The sequence below is a fragment of the Leptodactylus fuscus genome, chromosome 1 (genome assembly GCF_031893055.1).
Source record: "Leptodactylus fuscus isolate aLepFus1 chromosome 1, aLepFus1.hap2, whole genome shotgun sequence".
In the NCBI taxonomy this organism is placed as follows: domain Eukaryota; kingdom Metazoa; phylum Chordata; class Amphibia; order Anura; family Leptodactylidae; genus Leptodactylus; species Leptodactylus fuscus.
The window spans coordinates 9,685,303-9,706,966 of record NC_134265.1 but is presented as its reverse complement, the minus strand read 5'-3'; the positions used below and the strand labels follow the sequence as shown (position 1 = coordinate 9,706,966).

General features: G+C 43.6%; 1 protein-coding gene across 1 annotated transcript in view; it reads left to right on the top strand.

Annotated features, from left to right (window-relative positions):
- Positions 1-21,664, top strand: part of LOC142191151 (uncharacterized) — a 1,229,165-nt gene that overhangs the window by 60,580 nt on the left and 1,146,921 nt on the right. The window contains 2 exon segments of the mRNA XM_075262334.1: positions 7,557-7,565; positions 7,859-7,870. Of these exon segments, the coding sequence (XP_075118435.1) occupies positions 7,557-7,565; positions 7,859-7,870 (21 nt within the window).

The window sequence follows — 21,664 nt, the reverse complement described above, 5'->3', positions numbered from 1 at the left end:
TATAAAGCCTCACAGAGCTTGTCTCCCCCGAGGATACTGGCCTAATGCCACACCAACGGGATCTGGCAAGCCTGTCAGAGCTTAGTGAATATCCACAACCTTAAAGCTGCCTGCCTATTGTTTTGGACATGAATCTAAATAAACTGACTAGCACAATAGCCCAACGCGGCGTTTCTTCAAACTTATGAGTCATCAGGGGCCGATAGATTTGAGCAACAACATGGGTATAACACCCTTTTCAGATGCAACGTGACCGCACAGGACCGCACTGATGTCGGCGGTAGCGCGCCGCAGACATACCCATTATTTAAAGGACAAGCCCCTCCTACTCTCTTAACAATCCTCCAATAGCCAGATTGCATGGGCGTGACATAGTTGCATGTAGCCGGCTGATGTATGAAGAGCTCCGTGTGCTGTCCAACGCATGCGCACTATGTAAAGCCCGAGGATAATTGTCCCGAGCTGCTAAGACTTCGTTACACGCGGCCGTCTGCTGTATCTAGTTTCGTGCGCTGCAGGACGCATGTGCACTATGGCCACATAGAGACTTAGTCTCCAACACCTACTGGGCTACATACGGTGCCTTGCTTCTACACACTCGAGCGAGTATAACACTCAGTGTCTCGCCAACATTGAGTTACTGCCCGGCACATACAGCTAGAGATTATTATATTATAACAATCTTTATTGCCCATTTCTACTATTAAATAGATGGAATATAATAGTCAAATATATATAGGAATTATATCCCTTAAAGGGGTTGGCCACCCTTAAGCTGAAAAAATCAAAGTGCCCCAGACAACTTAGAAAGATGGTTATAGGACAAATGTGCTATAAAAATGATTTTTATCTTACCTGTTCCACATTAAAATTAGATTTTGCGGTGTAAGCTCAGCCGGCTTGTGTGGGCAGGACAATCAACAAACTGAAAGTAAAACTCCTGCCTGCATTCCATTGGTGGAGCTGAGGTCACATGACAGCTCTGCATCTTTCCATACATAGGACGTTATCACACAGCTTTATTCACTTCAGCATCTCCACAGACAGTGACAGAAACACTGAAAATGGTCAGATGCCTCCAATCTAAACACTAGATAATGTTTATTACCCATCTGAAGCTATATGTTTACATTCAAACATATACTGTGTAATGTATACAGAATGTACTAGCGTCTGCCCGCAACTTCGTCTGCGGGTTGGCGTTGGCGCTGAGCCGCTTCTATTTAGCCAAGTTGTGTTGATTACAATCCGCCGTGCACCCTCACCTCCCTTGGCCCTTGTCGGGCCGCGCGGTCTATCTACCACCTGCTCCTGCCTTCCCCCCTGTCACCCGCGCATCTGCCCCTTCCCGTCCTCGCGCCTATGGCCCTGCTTCCTACTGTGTCGCGTGCCTCTGGCCCCCAAACTCTCATCCCGGGGCACCACCTTCACAGGCGCCATTTCCTTCAGCGGCCCCCCACCCCTATCTCACGGACCCCTGGGCTCCCTGGCCGTGTCCCAATCCCCAACCTCCCCTCCCGCGGCCCCCGCACCTTCCTCCCACGGGCCCCTGCCCCCCCTCTCAAGGCACCCACCAGCCCCTCTTCCCCCCGGGGCCCCCCGCCCCATCCACCCTGTGTGGCACTCCCCACCCCCCCTCCGCTAAGTCTCCTTGCGTTCGCTTCCGCAACCAGAGCCCCTCCCCCCCCCCCCCGCAGCCCACCCAACCCCCCCTCTCCCATGGCCAACCCAACCCCCCCTCCTGTGGCCAAACTCCAGATAGTGTAATGTCATAGCGGCCCCTCCACACAGTATACCGTCATAAAGTGGCCCTTCCACACAGTTTAATGTCCCATAGCGGCCCCTCAACATGGTATAATGTTCCATGGCAGTCTCTCCACACAGTATGATGTTCCATAGTGAACACTGTAGACAGTAAAATGTTCCGTTATGGCCTCCCCATACAGCATAATGTTCCATAGTGGCCTCTGCACACAATATAATGGCCATAGTGGCGCTTCCACACAGTATAATGTCAGATATTTGGAGTACACCACCCATGAACTTTTCAGACCCCAGAGTATAATAACTGGAGGCCCAGGGAATGTGACAAAAATATAAAACAGTGCTACTTACTTCTCCTGGATTCCAGCAGACGATGGTTATGCCGGTATAATTATGCATTTTGATGTCGGCCTGACCCACGTAAAATTATTAAAGAGGCCTGAAGACATACAGGATTCCAGAGGGATCATTATATTTACGAGTATAATAATAGAAGTTTCAGTTTGAACGTCTTTGGTCCGAACAGAACCACCAGGCAAATCTTATAAAATGCATCTCATGGGGTTTGCTAAACATATTCTCATGATGTGGGCTCATGACCTTACTCACTGATCCCCACTCCTACTTCTACCCGCCTCTGCTTCCCCTTGTTCCCTTCGGGGCCCTGTGTGTCCCATATCATGTTGCTGTCAGCACATGATATGAAGCTCACAGGGCCCCATGGAGGGAACAAGAGGAAGTAGAGGTGACTGTGAAGAGGAACAGGGATCGGAAAGTAAATAGGGCCAGTTACCTGCTGGGTTACTCCAGCAGGTGATGGCCTATTACAAAAACAAACAAACAAACAAAAAAAAACACTTTATTCTGCGGGTTGGTACGATTACGGCAATACCTCATTTATATTCTTTTTCCATTCGCTGCTAATTGTTAAGAATAAAATTCAATTCAGGGAAAAAATCTATTATTTTTGCATCGCCATCTTCTGAAAGGCATAACATTTTTATTTTTCTGTTTAAAAAAAGAGCTGTTGAAGGGCATTTTGGTTTTCATCTGATAATTATAACCTGATTAGGTGGTGAATAGTCATTTTGTGTGTTTTTTTCTACGTTTTTTTAATGTCATTTAGCTGGTGCAGGTTAAATAATGTTTTATTTTTATTGTTCTGGTTTTTACGGACGTGGTGATACCAAATATGTATTTAAAAAAAAAATTCTTTATTTTTGATAATAAGACATTTTATATGGGAAAATTGGATTTTTGGGACTTTTATTATTTTTTTAACGTTTTTTTTTTTTTTTGGTTTTTTTTTAATTTTCTGTCCCCATGGGGGTTTCAAGCAGTGATCTTTTCGGACTATAAGACGCACTAAGGTTTTAGAGGAGGAAAATAGGGAAAAAAATTTTGAAGCAAAAAAATTTGTAAAAAATTTAATAACATAATAATATAATATTTCACCAATGTAAATAGAACCGGGGGTTTCGGACACAGGGATACCAAATGTGTAAGTGTTTCAACAGTAATGTTTTTGTTTTATATGTATTCTGGGGATATGGGGGTGATTTGAACATGCATGCATGTGTGTGTGCATATATATATATATATATATATATATATATATATATATATATAGTTGCACACCTAATGAACTAACACTGGTTTGGTTGGGGGGGTTTATATTCTTTATTCACTTTATCTGTAATCATAAGGGACATGCATCAATATGGAGAGTAGGACCTCCCTTCTTCTTGCTATCTGAGGTGCACTACAATAAGTGTCCTTACATACTATCTAGTAGTTATACATTAGCATCAAGTTCTCAGTCATTCCTAACATCAGTGACTGTATCAACATACTGTATACTGAACAATACAATATGAGAATAGAACAACAACATGACTGCAGCAATTAATCACTGTACCTGTAATCATAAGGGACATGCATCAATATGGAGAGTAGGACCTCCCTTCTTCTTGCTATCTGAGGTGCACTACAATAAGTGTCCCACCAGAAACACACCTCTGAGATACATGGTCCCACTCTAGTGTCAGATTACAGGACCTGTAAACTGCTAGTCTGACACTAGGTAATATCCAAATTTTTGTGTGGTGGATCTTTCTCTGTATATATCTCACATTCTTCCCCACTAAATTAATGTCGTCCTCGACATTCCGCATTTCCGCAATTATGTGGATTGTCTTAAGGTACTTTAGTAATTGAGAACAATCAATTGGTGGTGATATCTCCAATAGAGGTCAATGCCTCATTGTGACATATGTTCCTATAAAATGTCACAAGTTACTTGTAGGTCCGTTGCTAGCTAAGAGACCTAGAAGAGCCAATGTTAGCACTGGTTCTAAGTAGTATTGGACCACCATGCATAACAATGCTACTACAATATCTGAACCTCATTTTATGAGGTGGAGATTGGTCAGGTCTAATTTTTGCATTAAATATGACCACATGACTATGTAACCTCACAGTTTCTATTGCTAAACAACTAGAAACATTGCCAAATAAACAAAATAATTGTAAACGTAACAGTGCAATTGCTTTGAAGGTAAATAGTCTTTATATCCGCTCACAGTTCTCCAGAAAATATGCTGGTGGTAGGTACCATTCAGGTTGTTTCTCTTGGCCAATGGTTTTCACTACCTGTTTAGTATGAAAACTTCTTGGTACCCTACTTGGTTCTCCCATGGTATCATAAGTAAGTGTAACCGGCCTTCGCCTTTCTCTCGCAACAGAAGATCTTTTCAAAGTCTGTTGTCCTGAAGTTTCTGTTTCTTCATCTGTTTCTGGGTCTGTTGATTCAGATTTCTCCATCCATACTTCTTCCTCTGGAGTTGTTGCAGATTCCTCTGATGACTTTTCTGACTCTGACAGTAGACCTTCAGGTGATGCCAAGATCTCTGATGAATTTTGTGGTTCAAATTCTGCTGCGTCAGGATTGAGTTTACTGCCTTGTGCTGTATAGTTATCTGTTGTAGGTGAACTTAATGAACACATTTCATCTTCTTCATCAACACTATCAGTTTCATATCCTACATGGGATGTTGGTTTTGGTCGCTTTGCTTTGGAGGATCTCTCTTGGCCTAACAATTCAGCAGTCTGCTGTACATCTGGAAGATAGTCACAAGATAATAACAGATTACGGTGCAAAATCCTTGATCTGTTGCCACCTGACTCTGGTTTTACCTCATACACTGGACTGTTTTCGTGTTTTCTTCTCACGACAACATAAATCTTATCTTCCCAATAGGAGCAAAGTTTTCCTGGTCCTCCTTTCTCATGTAAGTTCTTCACTAGAACTCGACTTCCTGGAGTAAGTTCAGCACCATGACTTTTTTGATCATAGTATTCCTTGCTTTTACATGCTGACTTCTTTGCGGTTTCTGAAGCTATTTTATAAGCTTCTGCCATTCTCTTTTTCCAGACTGTAACATAATCCGCGTAAGTTTTGTATTTCTCTGATACTGGAGTGTCAAACATTATGTCAATTGGAAGTCTTGGTGATCGACCATACAATAGGTAGAAAGGTGAATACCCTGTTCCTCTGTAAGAGTTCTCAACATTGACAACAATGTGCGATTAAAACGTTCAACCTGTCCATTACCCTCTGGGTGATATGGAGTTGTATGAGAATTCTGAATTCTGCAGTATTTCCCAAGTCTTGCAAATAACTGATTTTCAAATTCTCTTCCCAGATCATGGTGTAATTTTGTTGGAAAGCCAAACTTTAGAGCAAAATCATTAAATATCTTGTCTGCTGCAGTCTTACCAGGCTTGTATGTGGTAGCATATGCCTGTGCAAACCTTGTAAAATGATCCATTACAACAAGGATGTACTCATATCCTCCTTTGCATTTTTCCAGATGCAGAAAATCAATCGATACCATTTCAAAAGGATAGGTGGAGACAATGTTGTTCAATGGTGCTCTGGTTGGTTTATTGGGACGTTTGTCTTTTAGACACTTGCATTCTCTGGTGACATAATGCTCAATATCCTTCTGCATATATGGCCAGAAAAAGCGTTCTCTAACAAGATTGACAGTTCTTTCTACTCCTAAGTGTCCCATTTGCTCATGGAGTTCTTTGAATACTGTCCTATGGTAGACTTTTGGCAGGACTAATTGTAAGTTATGGCTAGTCTTCCTATAAAGAATACCATCTGAATTGAGGTATAACTTAGACCATTCTCTGAATAAGGCAGTTACAGCTGGTGGTTCTGTTTGTCTCTCCTTCTTAGCCGGAAATCTGTTTTGATGTTTGTAGTGTAGCAGTCTCCCAATGATCTTGTCTTCTTCTTGTGCTTTTCTGATAGTTTCTTTTGGGAGCTGGTTAACGCTTGCTCTGAGGCTTTGTTCAGCTTCTCCAGCTGTACTTTCTACAGTTACAGGGCACCACCATGGCATATGTTCCTCCTCTTGTATCTGAACTGCTTGGACAGTGCTACCAATAGCTTCCATGCTGATTTCTTGGGAACATTCCTTCATATACTGGTCAGGATCTAGTGTCATTCTTGACAATCCATCAGCGTCTGCATTTGCTTTCCCTGGGCGGTATTTAATGCTAAAATTGAAGTCTGCAAGTTCTGACACCCATCTATGGCCAGTTGCATTTAATTTCGCTGTAGTGAGAACATAGGTAAGTGGATTGTTGTCTGTATATACAACAAATGATGGACTATAGTACAAGTAGTCTCTAAAACGGTCACATATTGCCCATTTCATTGCCAAAAACTCAAGTTTCCCCGAGTGCAAATGGTAGTTTTTCTCTGCTGCAGTAAGAGTTCTTGAGCCATAACCAATAACTCTCAACTTGCCATTTTGCCTTTGATATAGGACAGCACCAAGTCCTTCCTGAGACGCATCACAGTGCAGTATGAATGGGATGTTGAAGTCTGGATATCCCATCACTGGTGGCTTAACTAACAAATCAATCAGTCTCTCCAGGATTTCTTGATGATGGGCAGTCCAATTGATGGGCTGATGTGCAGGAAGTTGACTTTTTCCCTTCTGTTTGGATCTATCTCTCTTTGCTTTCTTTTGTGTGGGTGATGGTGAACATGGCCCTACCAACAGTAGATCATACAGTGGAGCGGCAATCCGGGAGAAATTTTGAATATATGTCCGGTAGTAGGACAGAAAACCTAGTATTTTTCTAAGCTCTTCCACTGTAGATGGAGGTTTGTTTTTCAAAGCCATTACTGGAGCAATTTCTGCTGGATCCATAGTATAGCCATCAGCAGAGACACTCTTACCTAGGAACCGGACTTGTCTTTTGAACAGCTCACATTTCTTCGGTGTTAGCTTGATTCCATGCTGTTGGTAGCGCTGAAGCACAGTCCGTACATGTTCCACATGTTCAGTGAAAGACTTACTGTGAACCAGGTTGTCATCAAGATATGGTTGACAGATACTGTCTCTCAGTCCTTCCAAGCATTCTTCCATGCTTCTCTGAAATTCCGCTGGAGCTGAGCTGAGCCCAAAAGGAATACGGATCCATTCATATAATCCCCAAGGTGTTATAAAGGCTGTCAAAGGCCTACTGGATTCTTCCATAAATCCTTGGTGATAGGCTTTCCCTTGATCAAGCACAGAAAACCATGAACTTCCTGACAAACTATTCAGCATATCTTGGATTCTCGGTATAGGATGACGGTCAGGAACTGACTTCTGGTTTAGTTCTCTATAATCACAGCAGAGTCTCAGGCTACCATCTCGTTTTCTTACACATACTATAGGAGAAGAGTAGGATGATTTTGACTTTCTAATCCATCCTCTATTTATCAGGTCTTGTAGGTACTCCTTCACTTCGTTATGAAGCGGTTTTGGCACCGAAGTATATGTCTTTTTAACGGGGGTGGTGTCTTTTAGATTAATCTTTAATTGGAGTGATGGAATACATCCAACATCAGACTCATCTCTGGAGAAGGCATGACATTCTTCTCTTAACATCTGCCTTACTATGCACTGTTCGTCTGCATCAAGATGATCCGTAGGAACCGGAGGATCCCATTCCTCTTTAACTGAAGACACTTCACCCTCTGCTTTGTCAACATTTTCCACTGTTTGTATGTTTGCAGTCAGAGAAGAAACTTGAACAGGTTTTATGCAAGCTGGATATACCGCTTTGACTGTTTCCAAGTGACCCAACACGGTTTTTGGATCCAGTACAATATCATGTTTAGTGGGGTTCATTACTGGAATGGTTACCCGAGCATAGTTGTCATAAGGTACAATCACAACTGTCTCATCTGTATATATTCCCTCTGGTAACTGTGCAGTGTTACTTGGCACAAAGAGCTTTTCCTGGTTCTTCTTATGAGGTCCCACATGGACACCACACTTGACACCCATTATAGTACCTGCAGGAATAATGGTACGACGTACTCCAGTTCTTACCTCCTTCACAAATGTTTCTGCTTGGCTCACTTGGACGGCTTTTACCACCATCTCTGCTCTTCTTGTCGGCAGTGAAAATGATGCAGCCAGTGTACTCACCAAAGATGATGAAGGGATTTTTCTCAGGATGACTTCCTCAATCACATTATATCCAATGATTGGCTCTTCAGCTACATTATTGTCACTGGATACTAGAAAAGGCACCAGAAGTTCTATGTTGTCATTACCAGAGGACAGCTGGAAGGTTACTTCTATCCAACCAATGAAAGGAATTTCGGTTTTGTTTACCACTCTCCCGCATAATGGTTCAGAGCCTAGTAATTCTTCCACTGCCCTTACTTCTGTTTGAGGAAGGTACTGCTGCCGCCAACTTTCATTGATGATACTTGCTTGAGCTCCAGTGTCCCATAATGCCTGAAGAGGAACCCCATTTAGTTTACATAGGACCATACACCTTTTTCCTATTAAATTGATGAGTTTTCTTTGGCCTCTCGACACACTTTCACTCATCTGTAAGTTAGTTGTCGTGCACTTCCTAGAAGTGACTTGCTGTATATTGTTCTGTTGAAGCGCCAGTTGTTGGATACGATCACATACATTTTGGAAATAAGTATGTAGCAGATTTTCTTTGGCTTCCATACCTGAAGATGGTACTTTCTTTGGTTGGGACTGGGGCTTGGCACAGGTTACTGATTGTCCCTCATCAGCAACCTCCTGTCTTTTAACTGTGCAGATCTGGGTGCACAACATCCCCTAGCATAATGTCCTTCTTTACCACATTTGTAGCAGTGGCGACATGTATGACCTTGATTTGATGTCTTGCAGGCCTCACAAATTGGATTCTGCTTATTTCTGGAAGTTACTTGGGATGAAACCAATCTTGGTTCTTGAGAAGTCTTAAGTAACTTTTTCAATTCTGACATCTCATTCCTCAGTTCTTTCACAGCCTCCTCCCAGTTTGTCACTTCTGTATCTCCTGAAGGTGGAACTTTCTTTGATTTTTGCGTAGGTGGGGCGGTTTGAGTTGTAGATGACTCTACTTTTGTAAGTAATCCTTGTTGTGTGGTACCAGCCTGCATTTCGCCAAGTTTGCTGATTTTGCTGGAAGAGTACTTCTTTAATTTCTGTTCCCTCTCTTGTTCCCAACTGGCAGCTTCATTCATTTTCTTTATTAATACGTCATCAGTGACAGTGGGATCATCCAAATAAGGTTTCAATTGGAATTTAATGTGTTCACTGAGCAGTCCTGTTCCTACTGATCTCAGGAATTTCCTTTGAATCAAATCCGTTTCAAATTTTCCCTCTGCTCCCACTTCTCTAGAGGCAAAGAGAAGTCTGTCCTTTAGTTCTATAGCCCTGAAGAGGAAATTTTGAGGAGATTCTTTGCTGTCTTGCGAGATATTTACCAGCCGGTGGTATAAGTCCGAGTTGCTCTCCTCCTTGTAGTGTCCTTTTAGGATAGTCTTCAGCTGTGGCAGTGTTAGATCACTTTTCATCTCTAACATATTTCTTATACTCAGGCCGGGGCTTATTGCTTTAACTACTGCCTCAATCACTTCTAATTCAATGCAGCCCTTTTGCAGTCCCATGTCTATCTGGTGCATGAGATTTGTGTAAGACAGTTTGTCTTTTTGACCTCTTTCACCAATTTGACCACTAATTTTAAAGTCTTTCCGTATTGTCATTTCTGGCCACATGTTCTGTGGAGAATTCCTGCAGTAAGTCTCTCTCTCTGACACCTCTTGCTTTGCTTGACTTGATGTCTCAGAAACAAGGGCTTTTTCTAACAGTTTGCTAGATTCCTGGAATGCTTTCTGCAAAGCAAGGTACTGTGCCTTTAAATCTTCCAATTGAGTCTGGGTCTTAGTCTCTTTTGCCTGTGCCCCGACCTCTGCCTCTGAATGCAGATCTGTAATGAACTGTTTGCACTTTTGGAGGAACAGACAGGTAACATCTTCATCCTCTGTTTCTCCCACTTCATCAAGCAGTTTATTGATAGCATTCAGCAGGTGCCTGCGGGTTCTGGCTTTGGAGATTTGCTCCCCTGGCACTTTAAGATATTTGCTAACAGCACCCAGTTCATCAAATGTTAGATGCAGCAAGGACTCACTAATGTCATTAATACAGCTCTCCACATCCATTGTCAGTCTGCTGGGCAGGATCTCACTGAGGGGACACTCACAGGATATCACTGAGATGGCTGCACTGTACAATTGGTTCTTTTCTATCTCTTATTGAGTGAATTCTGCTCTGTATCTTCTATGAATTGTCACTCAATCCCATCCTCGTCGCCATTTTTGTTGCACACCTAATGAATTGACACTGGTGTGGTTGGGGGGGTTTATATTCTTTATTCACTTTATCTGTAATCATAAGGGACATGCATCAATATGGAGAGTAGGACCTCCCTTCTTCTTGCTACCTGAGGTGCACTACAATAAGTGTCCTTACATACTATCTAGTAGTTATACATTAGCATCAAGTTCTCAGTCATTCCTAACATCAGTGACTGTATCAACATATACTGAACAATACAATATGAGAATATAACAACAACATGGCTGCAGCAATTAATCACTGTACCTGTAATCATAAGGGACCTGCATCAATATGGAGAGTAGGACCTCCCTTCTTCTTGCTATCTGAGGTGCACTACAATAAGTGTCCCACCAGAAACACACCTCTGAGATACATGGTCCCACTCTAGTGTCAGATTACAGGACCTGTAAACTGCTAGTCTGACACTAGGTAATATCCAAATTTTTGTGTGGTGGATCTTTCTGTATATATCTCACATATATATATATATATATATATATATATATATATATATATATATATATATACACACACACGTGTATATATATATATATATATATACATACATATGTATGTATGTATTTCTTCTGGGATCCACCACATTAGATTAGACCCTGAATGATGTATATATATATATATATATATATATATATATATATATATATATATATATATGGCATTCAGGGTCTAAACTAATGTGGTGGATCCCAGAAGAAATACTGTGGACACAAATGTGATGAACTAATTTCAGATCTCACATAGTGAAGCTATGCAAGAAGAGACAAAGGGGCGGGCCAAACGAGTGAAGGAGGCGTGGTTTTCTAAGCAAACTTGAAAACACATCTCCTTCACCCATCTGACCCGCCCCTCTTTCCCTGCCTGTGTGGCTTCATTGCAGGAGCTAGATCTGAGAGGCAGTGAAGGAGGGGTGGGACAGACGGGGGAAGGAGGCGTGGTTTTCGCGGCATGCTTGAAACCACGCCTCCTTCACCCATCTGGCCCGCCCCTCCTTCCCTGCCTCTCAGATCTCGCTCCTGCAATAAAGCGACACAGGAGGGAAGGAGGCGCGGGCCAGACAGCGCTGCTCTCCTTTTGCTTCGTAGAGACCGGACAGGGACAGGACACAGCGGTATACGCTGCAATACACATGTATTGCAGTGTATAGGAGGCTGTCAGCCCGTGCACACACATGGGCTGGCAGCCTCCATTCCTGGCAGGATCGACCAGGTACGTGTAGGGACACATGGAGGGCAGACCCGGGGTCACTGAATAGACCCCAGGCTGTCCGAAACCGTCGGACAGCCTGGGATCGGGACCCCAGTACATAGTGAAACCCCCTGAGATGCCCAGAATATAAGGAAACCCCTGAGATGCTGGCATCTCAGGGGTTAACACAAATCATAAGAGCAGCGCAGGCGCGCACAAAGTCACGTGACATGGTCAGACTGTGTCACATGTTCCTCCATGTCACGCGCACGGTGGTCAAGGCAGGCATGTCAGGGAGCCGGCAGAGCCATGTTAGTGGGGGGCGTGGCTTTAAAAATAAAGAGACAGACGTAAAAATGCAAATGAATGTCTATGAGTAAGTTTATTATTTATGTTTGTACTACACATTGCAGACTTTTACCTATATAGTGGCCAACCCCTTTAAGTACTCACAGAGATTTCTGTCCTAGATGCTTTTGTGAACAAAATCTCCTGTAACAGGCTATCTTTGGCATAGATAGAGTATTTTAATAGTGGGGGCTGTCCTACAAAATTATCAGGAATTTTTCTGACCACAGCCACTGGTCAGGTCGCTAATTGACATCCGGTCCATAATCCCGATGACATGTACTAATATTTGGACAGTAGGTAAGTTTATGTGCTCCAAAGGTAGATATTATGCAGTACCCTTGAATTTATGCAACCAGATTCGAAATGACAAACATACGTATATAAAAAAATCCATTCTGAGAAGGAATACAGCTTTGAAGTAACAGTTAGACCCAGACTATCCGATACCTATCAGATGTAACATGAGAAGTCAAGCATCTCATTTAACCCTTTTGGTTGGAGGGTATCCAATTTATATATCCATTGGGTCTCTTTCTTCAGGACCATATTATCCCAGTCACCGCCCCGTGCATGTGGTCTCACCACTTCAATTGCCTGAAAACGTAAAGATCCTGTGTCAGCATTGTGACATCTTTTAAAATGCCTCGCAACTGGAGTGTCACGTTCATTCAAGATGTCGCACACGTGGTCTCTTATTCTTCTCCTGAATTGTCGGATTGTTTTTCCTACATATCCAATAGGACATGAACAACTCAGGAGGTAAACAACCCCCATTGTGGAGCAGTTGGCAAAACTTCGACAATTGAAAATCTGATGAGTGACCAGGTTTTTAAAGGTTTTGGAAGGATCAATAAATTGACATGCAGAACATCCCCCACACTTGTGGGTGCCCACAGTCCTCCCTCTACTCAACCAGGTCTCCCCTCCTAGTTCCGGCGACAGGAAGCTGTGAACCAGCCTGTCCTTCAAGTTTTTTCCCCTCCTATATGTCACCATGGGATTTGACCCCAATACATCCTCTAAGTCTGGATCTGACTGCAAGATCCTCCAGTGTTTTCTGAGTGTACTTATGACTGCTTTGTGCTGGCTATCAAATGTACCTATAATACGGAAATTAACATCACTTTCTGGTCTCTTTTTAGGTACAAGCAGTTCTTTACGGTCTGTCAATTTTGCCCTCCTGAAGGCTCTATTAATGGTATCAGTAGGGTATCCCTTCTGTTGAAACCTACTTGCCAAATCTCTAGATTGATGAAGGAACTCTCTAGTAGTCGAGAAGTTCCTCTTTGCCCTGAGGAACTGACCTACAGGTATCCCTCTTTTTAGGGGTTCCGGATGGTAGCTTTTCCAGTTCAACAAACTGTTCGTTGCAGTTGATTTACGATATATTGTCGAGGAGATCCTGCCGTCATCCTCCCTAGTAATTCTGAGATCCAGGAAGGTGAGGGTATCATGATGAAACTCAGATGTAAATTTGAGACCCAAATTGTTGATATTAAGCTCAGCAACAAAGGAGTTAAACTCCTCCTCTGTACCCCTCCATAGTATAAACACATCATCAATATACCTGAGCCAAAGATCTATATTGCCCACCCAAAGCTGGTTGTCCTCCGAGAATACAACGGTTTCCTCCCACCAGCCGAGGTACAGATTAGCATAAGTGGGGGCCACAGGGCTCCCCATAGCTGTTCCCCTCAGCTGGTGGAAGGTCCGCCCCTCAAATGTGAAAATATTTTTTTCAAGCACAAAGGACAACAGCTCCAGGACTAGTGTGCTGTGTTGTCTGAGCTGAACCCTCCTGGATCTCAGAAAATAATTGATGGCCCTGTATCCCTGATCGTGCGGGATAGAGGAATACAGAGCCTCAACATCAAGACTGGCAAAATGAACTTCTTCATCCAAAGTTATCCCCTCAAGCTTGTTGAGGACCTCCATTGTGTCCCTTGTATAAGATGTCAATCCCTCCACATAAGGTCTTAAAATTTGGTCCAAATACATACTCACATTTTGTGTGAGACTATCAATTTGAGACACAATTGGCCGCCCTCTTAAGGGATTCACCCCTTTGTGTACTTTAGGGAGCGTGTAGAAACAGGCCATTACAGGGTGTTTCGGTACCAAAAAAGCTTTCTCATTCTTATCTATCAGCTCCTGTTCATAGGCTCTGTTCACGATGTCAGTCAGTTCCTGATGGTAAGTCCTCAAGGTTTCCCTAGATACCACTTGATAGCAGTCTTTGTCATTCAGAATTCTAAAGCACATCTCAATGTACTGCAGCCTATCCAGAACCACAGTGTTTCCGCCTTTATCTGCAGGCTTAAAAATTACCCCCTGCATTTTTTCCAATGTCAGCAGAGCTTCTGTTTCATTTTTATTCAAATTGGAAAAGTGGTGATGTGTACCTGAAAGTCGTCTCAAATCCTCCGTGACTAATTTCACAAAAAGATCTATATGTGTGGACTCAAAAGGTGGTGGTTGATGTCTACTGATCATTTTGCATTTAGAGAAAGGGGCCTTACTCAGCAAGGATTTTTGATGCTGTGTTAGCTGGTATGACGACAAATTAATGATTTCACTAGAGACAGTGGCACTAGCACACTCTGCTCTAGACACCACCCCAGATATTCCACCTTCTAGACCTTGCTTCCTCTGAGTCTCAACACGTTTTCTTTCAGTCACATATGCCAATTCAGTATCCATCCCCATTTTTACATATCCTTCCTTCCCCTTAATAGGTAATTTGAAATGGGGGGATTCCTGTCTAAAAAAGAGGAAGAAGCAGACGTAGCAGATGTTGAAGCTCTCTCCCCTGATTGTTTTCTAGTTGCTCCTCTCCTAGACCGATTGGGGCCCCCTCTTCCGGATCTAAATTGTGTGATCCTCTCTCTATTAACCGGGAGCTCTGAGTCGGTGACCTCACTTTCAGATGATGATATCTCCGATCCCTTACTTCCGGTCACCCTTTGCTGAACTAGATAAGCTTTTTTATCTTTGAATTCTTGGAAATCCCTAACAAACTGAAAATGCTTCCTCTCTTTAATTTGTGTATTAAATCTCTCAACGCTGCAGGTGGATCGCGCAAGGGTGAGGGGACAGCGGACGAAGTCGCGGGTTATAGCTAGTATATACATATAGGTATATACAGTATATATATATATATACAGTATATAAACCTATATGTAATCCTCTGTCATGTTATACTATCTGCTGATGCATATATAAACATACGCGTCACACACAGACGGCTCTGCTCCGCTACATACACGTTACACACAGACTGCTCCGCTACATACACACCACACATGTATATTTATTTGTGTGTGGCACGTTCCTGGCGTTCTAATGTATGTAACAGAGCTGTGTGTGTGTGTGACGTGTATGTAGCGGAGCCGTCTGTGTGTGACGTGTATGTAGTGGAGCTGTCTGTGTATGATGTGTATGTAGCAGAGCTGTGTGTGTGTGAAGTGTACGTAGCAGAGCTTTCTGTGTGTGACATGTATGTAGCAGAGCTTTCTGTGTGTGATGTGTATGTAGCAGAGATGTATGTGTGTGACGTGTATGTAGCGGAGCCGTCTGTGTGTGACGTGTACAGTTAGGGCCAGAAATATTTGGACAGTGACACAATTTTCGCGAGTTGGGCTCTGCATGCCACCACATTGGATTTGAAATGAAACCTCTACAACAGAATTCAAGTGCAGATTGTAACGTTTAATTTGAAGGGTTGAACAAAAATTTCTGATAGAAAATGTAGGAATTGTACACATTTCTTTACAAACACTCCACATTTTAGGAGCTCAAAAGTAATTGGACAAATAAACATAACCCAAAAAAAATATTTTTATTTTCAATATTTTGTTGCGAATTCTTTGGAGGCAATCACTGCCTTAAGTCTGGAACCCATGGACATCACCAAACGCTGGGTTTCCTCCTTCTTAATGCTTTGCCAGGCCTTTACAGCCGCAGCCTTCAGGTCTTGCTTGTTTGTGGGTCTTTCCATCTTAAGTCTGGATTTGAGCAAGTGAAATGCATGCTCAATTGGGTTAAGATCTGGTGATTGACTTGGCCATTGCAGAATGTTCCACTTTTTTGCACTCATGAACTCATGGGTAGCTTTGGCTGTATGCTTGGGGTCATTGTCCATCTGTACTATGAAGCGCCGTCCGATCAACTTGGCAGCATTTGGCTGAATCTGGGCTGAAAGTATATCCCGGTACACTTCAGAATTCATCCGGCTACTCTTGTCTGCTGTTATGTCATCAATAAACACAAGTGACCCAGTGCCGCCATTGAAAGCCATGCATGCCCATGCCATCACGTTGCCTCCACCATGTTTTACAGAGGATGCGGTGTGCCTTGGATCATGTGCCGTTCCCTTTCTTCTCCAAACTTTTTTCTTCCCATCATTCTGGTACAGGTTGATCTTTGTCTCATCTGTTCATAGAATACTTTTCCAGAACTGAGCTGGCTTCTTGAGGTGTTTTTCAGCAAATTTAACTCTGGCCTGTCTATTTTTGGAATTGATGAATGGTTTGCATCTAGATGTGAACCCTTTGTATTTACTTTCATGGAGTCTTCTCTTTACTGTTGACTTAGAGACAGATACACCTACTTCACTGACAGTGTTCTGGACTTCAGTTGATGTTGTGAACGGGTTCTTCTTGACCGAAGAAAGTATGCGGCGATCATCCACCACTGTTGTCATCCGTGGACGCCCAGGCCTTTTTGAGTTCCCAAGCTCACCAGTCAATTCCTTTTTTCTTAGAATGTACCCAACTGTTGATTTTGCTACTCCAAGCATGTCTGCTATCTCTCTGATGGATTTTTTCTTTTTTTTTTCAGCCTCAGGATGTTCTGCTTCACCTCAATTGAGAGTTCCTTTGACCGCATGTTGTCTGGTCACAGCAACAGCTTCCAAATGCAAAACCACACACCTGGAATCAACCCCAGACCTTTTAACTACTTCATTGATTACAGGTTTACGAGGGAGACGCCTTCAGAGTTAATTGCAGCCCTTAGAGTCCATTGTCCAATTACTTTTAGTCCCTTGAAAAAGAGGAGGCTATGCATTACAGAGCTATGATTCCTAAACCCTTTCTCCGATTTGGATGTGGAAACTCTCATATTGCAGCTGGGAGTGTGCACTTTCAGCCCATATTATATATATAATTGTATTTCTGAACATGTTTTAGTAAACAGCTAAAATAACAAAACTTGTGTCACTGTCCAAATATTTCTGGCCCTAACTGTATAGACAGACACATATAGACAGACACATATAGACAGAGACATATAGACAGAGACATATAGACAGACACATATAGACACACACATATAGACACACACATATAGACACACACATATACACACACACTCTCCCCCCTGCATCTCACCTTACATCTCTCCTTATGACACACTCACATGTCTCCATTTTCTGCCGGCAATAAGACACGCCCCCTAGACACGCCTCCCTAGTCAAGCTGTGTGGGCCGGGCTGAATCAGTCAGAGGGCCGGATACGGGCCGGGCTTTGCCCAGGTCTGGTCTAGACGCTACAGCGAGGCCTCGGGTCTGTGCCAGTCGCTACATTGGCTGCCTATTCATTATAGAATACAATATAAAGTTATCACCCTCATCCACAAGGCTCTCCATAATGCCGCACCTCCATACATTTCCTCCCTCATCTCTGTCTACCGCCCAACCCGTGCTCTCCGTTCACTCAATGACCTAACACTTACATCCTCTATTATCAGAACCTCCCACGCTCGTATACAAGACTTCTCCCGAGCTGCACCACTTCTCTGGAATGCTCTACCCCGGACAATCAGATTAACTCCCAATTTCTACAGATTCAAACGCAAACTAAAGACACATCTTATCAGACAGGCCGATCACAATGTCTAATGTAAACCCTTCCGTACTATAATTAGAATCCCCAAAATTTAACCCTCCTCTGTCCCCGCTCCCACATTTCACCACATGATATGATGCTATCTCAGGCTAACTTTATAGGTTCAAGCTCCAACCACATGTTAAAGGACACGACTGTTGACGGCTCATAAAGTTTTAAGTTTGTGTAATGACAGTCACCTCTTACAAAAGTGTCTGACCTCTGTATAAGCAATGCCGCCCCTGCTACCTCTTGTGTCACCCCCTCTACCTCATAGATTGTAAGCTCTTGCGAGCAGGGCCCTCAGTCCCAATGTGTGAAATGATTTTCTTTGTAATGTATCTTTCTCTCTGTATTTGAACCCTACAAATTGTACAGCGCTGCGGAATATGTTGGCGCTATATAAATAAAATTTCTTATTACAGGCGACATCAGCAACCATCAGACCTCATAACACACCAGAGGCTTTCCCCCCGGCCTCACTGATAGCATCGGTGTGCATATTTCTCAGCTCCATCACACTTAGGCTAACTTTGTTATTTTCGGCCTACCTTCTCTTCGGGCCTAGCTGTCTAGGAAAATACAAAAGATAAATGCTACATCCGACTCAATTGTAGATCCGATATGGTCGCATCGGACAAAACTCTGACTGCAAAGGGTCAACAACGTTCAAACATTCACAAAAAAAGTAGCAACCTGCTATGACTAAGGGACACAACAACGTCCCGAAACGCGTAAGCTGATATTTTTTCTTCTGTCTTGTTCCTGGAGCATGCTAGATGTTTCCTTTTTATTTTTTGCTGGACATACTAGCTGTCTAGGGCCCATACTCCAGAAGACTGCACTCCCTGACTCCCCTGAGGTAGTGATCCGTTCCTCCAGTGTTACGGCCACCTCCATCCTTGCTTCAGTGGCTATCTCAGGTGGGCTCCATCTGGATCCCCGGCCTAAAGTAGTTGTAACCGATCCACAGACCCTCTCATCCAAGCTCTGCTCCAGCTCAGATCCATCCTCCTGCACCCATAAGAGATCTGCAAGCACCCTGTGTAAGCCTGTGGCCTGCTACAACAGCCAGGATTATAGACCCCGTAACTCCAGACTTGCAGCATCACAGATTCATCCACCAGCACTCACAAGAAAGCTGCAAGGTAAACAACTCGTCTATCTCAATAGCAACTCACACCAGAAGTATTATAGCAGAGAGGTCTGCAGCCTTGTACACCACCCACCAATGAATTAAAAACCCCCATAAATGACCCCATTTTATAAACTAGACCCCTTAAGGTATTCATTGAGGGGTATAGTGAGTATTTTGACCCCATAGGTTTTTAAAAAATTTGTGTCAAACAAAAAAATGTCATATTTTTTTACACAAAAGAGTCATTTTAAAGGCAGTTTTTTGGCACACAAGGCACATCACATGCACAGCTCCTCTACATACACGTCACACACAGACGGCTCCGCTACATACACATCACACACAGATGGCTCCACTACATACACTTCACACACAGACGGCTCCGCTATATACACATCACACACAGACGGCTCCGCTATATACACGTCACACACAGACGGCTCCGCTACATACACATCACACACAGATGGCTCCACTACATACACTTCACACACAGACGGCTCCGCTACATACACTTCACACACAGACGGCTCCGCTACATACACGTCACACACAGACGACTCCGCTATATATACGTCTCACACAGACGGCTCCGCTACATACACGTCACACACAGACAGCTCCGCTACATACACGTCACATACAGACGGCTCCGCTACATACACGTCACACACATACATCTCTGCTACATACACATCACACACAGACAGCTCCGCTACATACACGTCACACACATACATCTCTGCTACATACACATCACACACAGAAAGCTCTGCTACATACACGTCACACACAGAAAGCTCTGCTACGTACACTTCACACACACACAGCTCTGCTACATACACATCATACACAGACAGCTCCACTACATACACGTCACACACAGACGGCTCCGCTACATACACGTCACACACACACACACAGCTCTGTTACATACACGTCACACACAGATGGCTCTGAAGAGACCTCTAATATCTGGTCATGTGATTATGTGACTCCTCCTACATCTATGACATCATCACAGGTCCTGTGAGCAGACAGCTGCTGTACCCGAGGAGGTAAGTGCTCGCTCTCAGCCCTTCTCATACATTCAGTCTCCCTCATTTCCAGGCTGCAGCCTCTTCTATGGTCAGACTTTTGGCTCGGTGTCTCCCCCTAGTACTGGCCACATGTTCTCTTCCTGTAATGTCCCATAATGGCCATTATATCTGTACACATTGGACCTTCATGTGCTACTGGCCAATGCTCTGCATAGGGATATTAATCAGTGCTGTCACTTTATATAATAGTGTGCAATGGCTTCTTATTGGCATTACATTATACTACATTAGCTCACATTAGGTTTATTGCGTTACTGCCATCTAATGACCAAACTGACACATTGATCTGTCTGCATAAATATTGTTTTATTCCTTGCTTGTAAAGGTACGTGCCAAAAGTCTGTCACATGATTCTTCCAGCCAATGGCATCTGCTGATGCCTCTGAAGGTTCCAGAATCTGCTAGATTTGCCCCCTCCCTCCTAGAGAGTGTGTGGTTCCTTCAGTAGTGAGTTGGGCTGAGGTGTTATCCAAGATGTTGTATCTAAAGGCCAAGCCTAGCCAAAGCTGCTAACCCCTGACCCTGAGGACAACCTATGCTGGATTGCTGCTGTGTAAGAGTCCTTTGTAATTCCTTGTAAGACTTGGACAAGCTTCTCTCCTGTCATCCAGTCCACGCAGTGGCGTAACTACCACCATCGCAGCGGTAGCAGCTGCCACAGGGCCCGGGACATTAGGGGCCCGGTGACAGCTGCTATCATTATGCTCGGAGGTCTTTTCGGACCCCCGAGTATAATGATCGGGGCCCCCTGTTGGTGGAATACTTTCCCAACAGGGGGCCCCGAAGCTGCAGCAACGGCTGACACACAGGAGCTGCAGGTCTGGCTCCTGTCAGCGCTTCAGGAAGATCTCCCTCTCTCCCCCCTCCCTTTCTCTGCTGTCCTCTGCCCACCAATGAGAGGAGGAGGCGGGGCTTATCCCTTCCGTCCTGCACAGAAGAGAAGAGGAAGAAGCTGCTCCAGGAAAATGAAACTGAAGCTACACAGGTACGTACTGGGGTTACTTATTACTATCAGGCATTTGGGGGGATTACTTGTGTTTTAGTAACTCCATGTGCCTCATAGTATTAGCAGTTAACCCCATCATCTCCCTCACATTAACCCCTGTTTGCCTCACCATAAGAGTTACTGATATGTGAGACATTTGGGGGTAATAGTAATGAAGATACTTTATTATTACCTCCATGTCTCTCACATATCAGTAACTCTTATGTGAGGTACACAAGGCTTAATGTGAGGGACATGATAGGGTTAACTGCTATTAATATGAGGCACATGGAGTTACTAAATTGTAATGCACATGACCAGATTTTTTTTTATCCACAATTTGTCCTGGTATAGCGGTCAGCGGGTGACGTGACAGTATTTAGTCCTGTAGGGGCCACTAAGGGACATAATACTGTGTGCAGGGGCCACTATGGGTTATAATACTGTGTGCAGGGGCCACTATGGGACATAATACTGTGTGCAGGGGCCACTATTGGGTATAATACTGTGT